The sequence below is a fragment of the Anoplophora glabripennis genome, unplaced genomic scaffold (genome assembly GCF_000390285.2).
Source record: "Anoplophora glabripennis isolate ALB-LARVAE unplaced genomic scaffold, Agla_2.0 scaffold1122, whole genome shotgun sequence".
NCBI classification, from domain to species: domain Eukaryota; kingdom Metazoa; phylum Arthropoda; class Insecta; order Coleoptera; family Cerambycidae; genus Anoplophora; species Anoplophora glabripennis.
The window spans coordinates 88,485-100,802 of NW_019426068.1; the positions used below are offsets into that span (position 1 = coordinate 88,485).

The 12,318-nt window shown below is 43.4% G+C and overlaps 1 protein-coding gene across 2 annotated transcripts; it reads right to left on the minus strand.

Moving 5' to 3' along the window:
* Nucleotides 1–932: 932 nt before the first annotated feature.
* LOC108914299 lies at nucleotides 933–2,088 on the minus strand. Of its 2 annotated transcripts, none has more exons than XM_018720073.2 (2): nucleotides 1,258–2,088; nucleotides 933–1,058 (listed from the first exon to the last, which is right to left on the minus strand). In XM_018720073.2, exon 1 carries the CDS (start codon nucleotides 2,081–2,083, stop codon nucleotides 1,616–1,618), a length of 468 nt encoding a protein of 155 aa, XP_018575589.1. In that variant the 5' UTR covers nucleotides 2,084–2,088; the 3' UTR covers nucleotides 933–1,058; nucleotides 1,258–1,615. Both variants share the same exon structure in this region, with proteins under 2 accessions (XP_018575589.1, XP_018575590.1).
* Between the last annotated feature and the right edge of the window lie 10,230 nt (nucleotides 2,089–12,318).

The window sequence follows — 12,318 nt, forward strand, 5'->3', positions numbered from 1 at the left end:
AAAAAAAATACAAAGAAGAAACTTATTACTTACTCGGATGGAGTGCGGCTTCTAGAGTGATCCAAGTTGAAAAGAAATGCTTGGATTCATATAAAAATCTTCAGCGAATGTTGTCAAGCTCGTCACAGAAAATTGCTAAGATCCAGCCAAGCTGAGATTGTGCCTCTAACGATAAACGGTATCCAATAACCAGTACTAAACAGTGACACAATCACTTTGCACTTTTCTACGAAAAATCCCAATAAACGGAACACAGATGCGTTAATAAAATGCAGAAAAATGCGAGCCGATTCAGTTCTCGAGTCGCTGACCACACACCCAATAAATTCCTTTTTCTAGAACCTCATTTTTTGCTCTCTTCATAAAAGAATCGATAAATGTAAAACATATGTACAGCATTCGTATTTAAAATAGGAAATACAATCCTGGTTGCCTACTATTCAAACCTTAAATTTTAATTTTATTAGGGAATAATTAATATACCAGGTAACTCGAAATTAACATCTAATATCACGCAAAATAAATAAAAATAAATGATTGAGAATACCCATCATCAAATTATGAACGTTACAAGCGGGAGTTATGGGTTGATTTCCTTCATTTTTAAATGTCGAGTAAAAAATTTTTTTTCCGATTTTCTGTCTTTATTAAGCCTTCCGAATACGTGGTTAAAATTAATGACATTACGACTGAATCACCCTGTATACAGATATTTACCAAACTAGTTAAATTAAATTTAAATTAAAACTAAAAAGGTCTTATCACTTTTAATAAATCCTTTATAAAATCACCTGTAATTTAATTCTTTACTGAACATTGACATATATAAATAATGAAAATACATTGTTCTTTTTGCTAGTGAATTATTTTGTTAAACTTTTGAAGTACCCAAATTATGTGTTAATAAAAGAAAATAAATGGTAATCAGATATTTTAATAATTTGCTTATAATACAGATATATACATATTTACAAAACTATATTAAATTTAAACTAACACTAACACTAAAAAAGTTTGTCACGTTCAGTCAATCCGAGGGGGGCGGGGTCGAGGAGCATCTGTAACAGAAATAAATAAATTTAAAAATATATATACATACAAAACTATACACATACAAAAGAAATTACTACCAAAAATTCATCAAAATATGACTTTTAAATTTATATAGAGTTCAATTTTACTTTTAACAATTAAAAATGGATGAATCATTGATAATTAAGTTTAATTATCTATCTAAAATTTACTTATTCGCCTTACCTGGTAAGTTGAACATCTTCTCTGGTAAGCCTTCCGCAAAACCATCCATATATGCCATGGTGGCATTCATATGGTTAATATCTACCGTCAACTCCTCGGCGATTTCATCCAGTACTTTGCGATAGTCATTAAGTTTACCTAAATTTTGCATGGCTGTTTGACTCTAAATCTCACCTCGTTAATAAATTCGGCTTCTTTTCTCCTCACGTACTGTTTAAAATCGCCGTACCAGACGTTTTTGAATTCTTCAAGCTGGATGTGTTGGAGGGCCGCTTTCGCTCGTATCGACTCAACAACATCATCCAGCCCGTCATTTCGTCTTGGAGTTGATGTGATCGTTGGGCGGAAGGTTGGACCCTCATCGTCGACGGGCCAAGATTTCAACACGATTTTTTGGAAATTGTGGCGAAGTTCCCTCGTCGACGGAGCGTTCCACCGAAGTGCTGCTAAATGCCAAGATCGGAGTCGTAGCACGCTTTTTCGGAGGAGATGCTGCCGAAGGTCCTTCGTCGCTGGAGCGTACCATCGAAGTGCTGCTGGACGCTAAAATCGTGCTCCCAGCAGGCTTTTTCTGCGGAGATGTTGCCAAAAGCCCCTCGACAATGGATGTTTGCAACGACGATGCGGATATTTCCTGGCGTATGGTTCTGTCGGAGGAAACTGTGTCGCTCAAAATAATGATTTCCTGCACCGCTTGGCCGGCCCGGTTGGTAATAAAATTTTGGTCTACTCTCCTATCGAACGATGGCACCCATTCATCATCGGTCAAGTCGTCGTCACTATCACGATGTCTCAAACTTAAAACGTTTTTTGAATTGTTTGCCATGTTTGCACTGCGTAAACTTGTAGATATAAACTGAACAGCAAAGGCGGGGTATGATATTTATACTAACAGGCAATGTGGAACTGGTACCCACGCCGACTTACAGTTGGAGGTGGTAACCCACGCTACTTTACTTGTTTCTTTGTTTGAATGGAATGTTGCATCGATAAACTGCATCGCCAGATGCTACAAGACCGGTTTCTTTGTTTCGCTGCAAGTTGCTTTTGCAGACATAGAAATATGTATGGAATGTGGTCCCAATGTTCTCGAGCAAACTACATTGTACAATGGCTGCAGTAGAGGTGGGAATCAAAAATTAGTTTCTGCATTATACAGGGTGTCCGATAACTACGGGGAAAAAATAAAGGGTTATATAGAGCAGGTCAAACGAGTGCTAGTACTTCATATAGACTTTTTACCTAGGTGCCATTGTTGAGGAGTTATTGTTACTCAAAGTAAGAAGTTGAAAAATGAATATTGCCCATAATTTCTAAAGGGTTACTTTGATTAACTTGAAATTTGGCGGATAAAAGCAACTCATTCAAATGTATATATGTACATTTAAAATTGAATCAAATATTTTTTATTATACAAGGACGGTCGAAATTATGTTCTAAAATTTACGCAACTTTGACAGAGCTGTCAAATTTGACATTTCGCCCTCGCAGGCAGATAGCCCTGTTACTTTTCTATAAAAAAGGTATACTTCATGACTTATGAAAAAATTAACAGTTGTCAAGGTAATTAAATTTTTGTATTTTGTGTATAGCCACAACCGGGGACACAACGCAACAGAAAAAAGTTAAGAATGAAACTATGGATTAAAGGAGGTTACTTCAGTAAATGCTCGATATGTCCTCCATCTAGTTAAATGCACTTCTTATTCTTTTAAGATTATTTTGTTGCACTCTAAATAGCATTTGTGGATTCTGTTTAATTTCATTACAATGTATTCTTGCCATCAACTCTTCTCTTGTATAAACCGGAGTTGAATACACCAATTCTTTTAGGTAACCCCACAAGAAGAAGTCAAGGGGGTTAAGATCTGGTGACCTAGGTTAATTGTTAATTATTTCAGATCCGATTGAAAATTGGAATTCTTCCAATCCCGGAGCTTCTAAAAACCCTGAACGAGAAAGTAAGTTTTAATTACTTATTTCTTTATCTAGACGTACGTAATTAAAAAACATTATTATTGATTACTTTTGTTGTATGAATAATAATAATATTATTTGATTTATACTCTTAATATATATTTTTAAATATATGAAGATTTTATATTTCAGCTGAAAATTTCGATTCACCCACCTACGTTCAGGACTCCGAGACCGAAAGTATGTTTTACTTACTACATTGATAAGGAAATTACAGTTTTTTCATTATTTTAGATTGGGATAGTGACAACTATCTCACTTATAAACCAAATATAGAAAATTTGAATGTTATACGGGACATACCACCACTGATGCCAAAAGCACAAAGGACGGACTGGAGACAGAAGGAAAGAATTAGATTGTCAACAATTAATAAATAGAATCATTTTTTTAATTTTTTCGTTTACAAATGTTTAACGATTTTAATATTCAAGGGGTTTGCTGCCGCCGCCAGTGCTATAACCACAACTGCCGCCGCATTTTAATTTTAAATATCTTTGTATAATATCAATAAAAAATACATTCAAATTTTAATGTGTTTCATTTTAAATAGTTTAAGTTAGTGAAAATTTGACTAGAAACTACTATTATTAGAAATTTAAGGCAAACTTAGTAATATTTTAATAAAAATATAAAGAGTAAATTCTAGTATTGGTACTTTCTAAAGGTACGTGTATGAGGCAAACGAGGAAATAACACATAAGGGGGAAATAACCTCTTTTTTTGTCGCTTATTTTTTTTATTACATTTTTCGAAATTTCACATCTAACTGATTGTGAGTTCGATAGCACATATTTTCACCTCCCGATCTTATGTAAAATTCTCCGCTACCACCACTAGTGACTTACAAAATAATCGTAAAAAATGTTTAGTACCATCAGTTCATAGCTCTTTATTACCGCTTTAGAATAAAAAAAGTTCACCTTTCTATCTGCTCAAATAACAGAGAAAACTTAAAAGAATTTTCCCTTTTTCGTCTGTACCACCCGAATCGTGGGTCTGACGCCGAACATTATATGAACTTTTTTTCTCTACTCGACATACAATACAACATACTAAAATTTGAAGAAAATCGTACGATTCGTTTTGTTTTTTAAATTTTCAATTTCTATACAAAAATTACAAAATTTGGTAAGGTACTGTAACTTTACTTATAGTTTTATTTCACCCAAATATGTTATAGGTAGGTATAGGTAAAAGGCAAAGCCAATCAATGATATATGAACTATAAGAGCCAATGGAAAAATTTCTATGATTTCCTTGAAGATTTCAAAATTTTCTTTTACCCACCGGATTACTGTGACAATATGGAAGAAGTCATTAGTAAAACATACCAGAACCGTCAGACCACCGCCAAAGACTTCATTTTGGACATGCAGACCATGATACGACGCCATGGAGGTTTCTCTAGAGAAAGAGAACTAACGTGCTTTTATCGACGGCTAAGACCAGAGTACCGACAGTATATCCGCAGAAATGCTATTAGCAATGTAACCGAGCTATTACAACAGACCTACGAGTTTGAACAAATCCAACGGGATATGGATAAGTCCGATAAACTGAGTAAAAATGTTCAGCCAATTGAGATGTCCAGAACTACCGTTCCTGCTGTACCGCGTATCATTGAAGTACCTGGACGTGATACAAACCGCCGACCCATGCTCGCACTCCACCTTACATGCTGGAGATGTGGAGAACAAGGACACACCCGATTTAATTGCCGACAACCACCGAAACTGTTTGGTTCACGATGTGGACGACAGGGAGTTCAATAGCGAAATTGCCGATGTACCGCATACCAGGAAAACTCCCGAAGAACTGGGCCACGAGGAAGCCAAATCAGTTCTCGATTAGAGAGTTCCAACTGAAGCCACAATTCTGATTATTACCCCATTAACGCCACCGACTCCGTCTGTGTGGATAACCGGCTACGTGAAGTAGTAACCATAGGCAACAGAAGTTATTATGCGTTGGTCGATACTGGATCAGTCTGATCCTGTATTAGCCAGAAAATTGCTACTTACTGCCAGCGCAGGAGAACCATAATCCGAAGTCATAATTTTCTTTAGTTGAATTGTAAAAGGAGGTGATGCTGTATTAAAGGACTATCCACAGAGCAGGCATACCCCTTGTTAGGAAAAAAATGTATTAACTTTTTTTTTCGAAGAGAGGGAGAAGTGTAACGAACCTTTATTTATTTATTCGTTAAGAATCCGATGAACTATTATCTTTTCCTATGTTAGTAATGTAAGCGTTGAACTCTGTATTTATTGTGGGTCTGCGTACTAACATGCGACGAACCGTTGATCTATGTCACAAATCGGCTATAAAAGGCCGACCTCCCGCACATGAGTCAGTAGTGTTGATCGGCAATTTTCCTCAACACGAAGTCCGCCTCCCCCTTGGTATTGGTAACGGTCCTACCAAGGTTCCTATCTCCTTATCCTTCCGTCTGAGAGCAGAGCTTTGGTCCCTGTCCCGCCTGTTCTCAGCACTCTCCCTATCCTTCCGTCCGGGAACAGAGCGTCGGTCATTTTATTCCCGCCTGTTCTTGAAATCCTGTAGCCCTGATACTCCGAGGGTTGGTCCCCGTCCCTCTCGGAGTTCCTTACTCGCCCGTTTTTCCGAATAGCCGTCAACCTGAGTTGAACACCGAATCGAGGGAAGCTTAGTTTTCCATTTTCCGAAGTTTCACCGAATGTTAGTACCAACCATCACCGATTTGTCAGTGGTGAATTTACTTATTTATTTTTTTTTTAAATAAATGGGAGTACATGTATTAGAAAAAGTGGTTTCTTTTCTAATCAAGACCCCTGGTGTACATTTTTCTGCACTGCTGTTACCCGGACGGCAACTTTTTGTGGGACATACGGGTCTCACACTGAAAGTTCGTCACAAGTTATAGTGCTTGGAAACCACTACTCGCTTCACGAGACATTCCGCCCGAGGTAGCCCAACCTGATCCTGTTCGATAGCCCCCTGCATCGAAACAGCGGTAAAACTCCAGGCTCCTTTTGAGACCTGCGTACCGTCCGGGGTTGACCAGCTCCGACGAAGACCCTGTCTCCAATTGTGCCGGCTCCATCGAGAGACCCGCACCTCGGAAGTGCGGTACACATAGGCTCCAACGAGTCCTATCAAACAGACTACTTCGAGTACTATAAATCCGAGGCAACTTTCCTCGTCAAATCTCTAGGCGGTCCCTAGTTGAGGCAACCTTCCTCGTCATACCCCTACGAGACATTATCTTTGCGTCCTACGAGTCCAAAGCTATAGTACGCACGTCATTGTGGGTGGCGTACTCGAAATTTTAAAGAAGTCGTCCTTGCTTCTCAGGGTTCCCTCGAGAGACCCACCTTTCAGTAGAATCAGTGTTTCTACAAGACTTCAGAGTAAAAGAGCTTGCTCTGACATTGTCGTACGGGATAATCTAGTGCTACGAGGATTGGTGCCCTCGAAGGTACAACTAATAAATTAGATCGTGATTCGATGATCAAGACCTGGACGAGACCTCGTCTCCATCCGGAGAGACCAGCGGTTACACGGACTGCCCTCACGCCTGTTTGCCGGCGAAAGATCTCCCGACACTCCGGGTGAAAGAGGAAATGGCCTTAATCCCCAACGCTATCTCGATGCTGTGTGGAGAGTCTGAGGGACCGAAGAAGGTGGTAGCTCGCGGAAGTACGCGGCATGGCGCAGCCACAGCGCCGTACGCGCTGACGTCCGCTGCTACGCGAGTTACTGATACCACCTCTACCACCCCTCACGACTCACCCATGGAGGCGAGTAGCACTCACGAGTTGCCACGAAGTGGGTCACTCACAGATACTCCGGACGAGGTTATACCTACGTACCAACTGGTAGGGTCCGGGGAATCCCATGAGCCCGACCACGGTTTGCGGTCCGGCCCCGATATCGGCCTACCTCCGATTTCGGGTGTCTCGGAACGTGGAGCCGTTGGCACGGACGATCCAGTACAATCAGAATTTCTACGACATGGTACTCAGCGGGAGCAATACGCATCTCATTCGGGTGCCATACCATGCTCTTTTCACATAAGCAATTCTGGAACATCGCCCGTCCGCTCTCATGATTTCCCCCGAACATTCGATCACCGCCTAAGTGGTCCATATCTAGAAAGTCTAACCCGACACGGCGTGGACACAAAGTGGAGCTCGAAGCTCTGTTTCGATGTCTCCGCCGCGAGCCCAGGTTACCGAATCTCACCAAAATTCACATTTATTATTCACAGCCGGTCATAGTTTACGACATGGCGCCCAACGTGGAGCTCGATTCGAACTTCCGATGTCTCCTCCGCGGACCCATGGCGATGAAACCAATCCAAATGATCATCTTACACGTCAAATACCTATACATAATAATCCAGCAGAATACATTATAATCGTTCCTCCAAGGTGCGAAGTTATCAGGCAGATAAATAATTTGAATCTTATGCATGATGTTGTAGTAATGAATCAAGAATTGGTTACAGGTGTATTTGTGGCTAGAACAATAATATCAAAAACTAATCCTTTAGTGAAATTTATTGACACAACATTTGAAAGCGTAACTTTAAAAAATATCCAACTTCAAACCATAGATATAATATTTTTAATATTAAAATGGAAAAATCAAATAGGCATGAGAACTTAATAAAACAGCTAAATAAGGAGATATATAATAATAATAATAATAATNACGACGACGACGACGACGACGACGACGACGACGACGACGACGACGACGACGACGACGACGACGACGACGACGACGACGACGACGACGACGACGACGACGACGACGACGACGACGACGACGACGACGACGACGACGACGACGACGACGACGACGACGACGACGACGACGACGACGACGACGACGACGACGACGACGACGACGACGACGACGACGACGACGACGACGACGACGACGACGACGACGACGACGACGACGACGACGACGACGACGACGACGACGACGACGACGACGACGACGACGACGACGACGACGACGACGACGACGACGACGACGACGACGACGACGACGACGACGACGACGACGACGACGACGACGACGACGACGACGACGACGACGACGACGACGACGACGACGACGACGACGACGACGACGACGACGACGACGACGACGACGACGACGACGACGACGACGACGACGACGACGACGACGACGACGACGACGACGACGACGACGACGACGACGACGACGACGACGACGACGACGACGACGACGACGACGACGACGACGACGACGACGACGACGACGACGACGACGACGACGACGACGACGACGACGACGACGACGACGACGACGACGACGACGACGACGACGACGACGACGACGACGACGACGACGACGACGACGACGACGACGACGACGACGACGACGACGACGACGACGACGACGACGACGACGACGACGACGACGACGACGACGACGACGACGACGACGACGACGACGACGACGACGACGACGACGACGACGACGACGACGACGACGACGACGACGACGACGACGACGACGACGACGACGACGACGACGACGACGACGACGACGACGACGACGACGACGACGACGACGACGACGACGACGACGACGACGACGACGACGACGACGACGACGACGACGACGACGACGACGACGACGACGACGACGACGACGACGACGACGACGACGACGACGACGACGACGACGACGACGACGACGACGACGACGACGACGACGACGACGACGACGACGACGACGACGACGACGACGACGACGACGACGACGACGACGACGACGACGACGACGACGACGACGACGACGACGACGACGACGACGACGACGACGACGACGACGACGACGACGACGACGACGACGACGACGACGACGACGACGACGACGACGACGACGACGACGACGACGACGACGACGACGACGACGACGACGACGACGACGACGACGACGACGACGACGACGACGACGACGACGACGACGACGACGACGACGACGACGACGACGACGACGACGACGACGACGACGACGACGACGACGACGACGACGACGACGACGACGACGACGACGACGACGACGACGACGACGACGACGACGACGACGACGACGACGACGACGACGACGACGACGACGACGACGACGACGACGACGACGACGACGACGACGACGACGACGACGACGACGACGACGACGACGACGACGACGACGACGACGACGACGACGACGACGACGACGACGACGACGACGACGACGACGACGACGACGACGACGACGACGACGACGACGACGACGACGACGACGACGACGACGACGACGACGACGACGACGACGACGACGACGACGACGACGACGACGACGACGACGACGACGACGACGACGACGACGACGACGACGACGACGACGACGACGACGACGACGACGACGACGACGACGACGACGACGACGACGACGACGACGACGACGACGACGACGACGACGACGACGACGACGACGACGACGACGACGACGACGACGACGACGACGACGACGACGACGACGACGACGACGACGACGACGACGACGACGACGACGACGACGACGACGACGACGACGACGACGACGACGACGACGACGACGACGACGACGACGACGACGACGACGACGACGACGACGACGACGACGACGACGACGACGACGACGACGACGACGACGACGACGACGACGACGACGACGACGACGACGACGACGACGACGACGACGACGACGACGACGACGACGACGACGACGACAACACCGCCGACGCCGCCGACGCCGCCGACGACGCCGACGACGACGACGACGACGACGACGACGACGACGACGACCACGACGACGACGACAACGACAACGACCACGACAACGACAACGACAACGACAATGACAACGACAAGGACAAGAACAAGAACAAGAACAAGAACAATAACAATAACAATAACAATAACAATAATAATAATAGTATTATGCCTTTATTTTCATATGAAAAACAAATTATTGAATGCCAGAATTATAGATGCCAGAATTCATTAAAGATAAAGTATTTCTACTTTGTCAGGAATTTTCAGATATATTTGCTTTAAAGAGAGACAAAATAACAAAGAAGAATTTTTATTCACAAAAATTGAAACTTTCAGATCCAACCTCAGTTTATATAAAAAAACTATAGAACCAATAGTACAAAAACAAGAAATAAATAAGTTTGTAATTGAAATGCTTAATAACGATATTATAGAACCATCTATATCTGAGTATAATAGTCCGGTCCTTTTAGTACCCAAAAAGTCAATTAACGGTAACAAATCATGGAGACTTGTACTTAGTTGATTTCAGACAATTAAATAAAAAATTAGTAGCAGATAAATTTCCCCTACCACGAATAGACGACATTTTAGATCAATTAGGTAGAGCCAAATGGTTCTCAGTTATCGACTTGATTTCAGGATTTCATCAAAATAAGTTAGATGAACAATCACAAGATATAACGTCATTTAGGTTCATTCAGATTTACCAGGTTAAAATTTGGACTTTCAGTTAGCCCAAACAGTTTTCAAAGAATGATGTCTCTACCTTTTGCCGGCATTACTCCTGAAAAAGCATTTTTATATATGGACTATTTAATAGTTATAGGATGCTGAGAAAAACATCACTTAACAAATTTGCGTAACGTTTTTAATTCATGCAGACGCTATAATTTAAAACTTAATCCCGAGAAATGTCAATTTTTTAGGAAAAAAGTTACTTATTTAGGTCATAAAATTACAGATGAAGGTATTCTACCTGACGATTCTAAATATAGCGTAATAAATAAATAATATCCAATGCCTCAATCTGCTGACGACGTGAAAAGATTCGTAGCGTTTTGCAATTACTATAGGAGATTTATTCCACACTTTGCGGAAATTACAAGACCATTAAATAAGCTGACTATGAAAAATATTCAATTCAATTGGACTCAAGAATGCCAAAATTCATTTGAAAGTTTAAAAAAGTCTAATTAGTCCAAGAATTCTTCAATATCCAGATTTTACAAAACAATTTATACTTACAACAGATGCATCAAATGAATCTTGTGGTGCCGTATTATCTCAACATTTTAATGGACATGATTTGCCTATTGCATATGCCTCACGCACATTTTCAAAAAGCGAAATGAACAAACCAATAATTTTAAAAGAGGTTTTAGCACTGCATTGGGCAATTTCCTTCTTCCGTTGTTATCTATACGGTCAAAAATTGTTAGATAGGGTAGATCACAGACCATTAATGTATTTGTTTTCTATGAAAAATCTTTCCTCAAAGTTAACTAGGATTCGATTAGACTTAGAAGAGAACGATTTCGATATTGAATACATTAAAGGAAAAGACAATGCAGGAACCGATGCACTTTCTCGAATAAATATAAACACAATTAAAGAAACACATGGGAATACAGCGCAGGTGCTTCCCATAACAAGAGCTATGTCTAAAACAGTACAAATAAAAGCAACGTCAGAAATAACGCAGTTAGTCAAACCTAAAGTTTATGAATATTTAGATATAACCTACACTCTAAAACTGCCCTTATTAAAGTTTCAAATAATGCCTACATCTCTTGGATGATGATATGGCATAAAAGAAAAATGAGCGCTCAAAAAACTATCCCATTTATAAATGGCAATATCGCTTTAGAGCAATCGACAAACACGATACCTGGGCGTGACGATGGACCAGCGTCTCACGTGGAAACCGCACATCGTGGAGACGGTGGCGCGAGCGAAGATCACCAGGGCTAGGCTCTATCCCTTACTCAAAGGTGGAAACACCCTCAGTTTAAGGAATAAGCGAACGCTTATCAAGGTGGTACTTCAACCGCAGCTAACCTACGCCTCCACGGCGTGGGGTCACGCGGCAAAAAGCCACTTAAAGTCATTACAGGCTGTGGAAAACATAGCCCTCCGCACGGCCACCGACGCGCCCTGGTACGTAAGAAACACTGACATATTACGAGACTTACAATACACAAACGCTACACAGACAATAAGACAAAACGCGGAGAAACGATTTGACGTAGCCGCT

Coding starts and splice junctions, on each gene's coding strand:
- LOC108914299 (XM_018720073.2), bottom strand. CDS start 2,083: ATGGCAAACAATTCAAAAAACGTTTTAAGTTTGAGACATCGTGATAGT.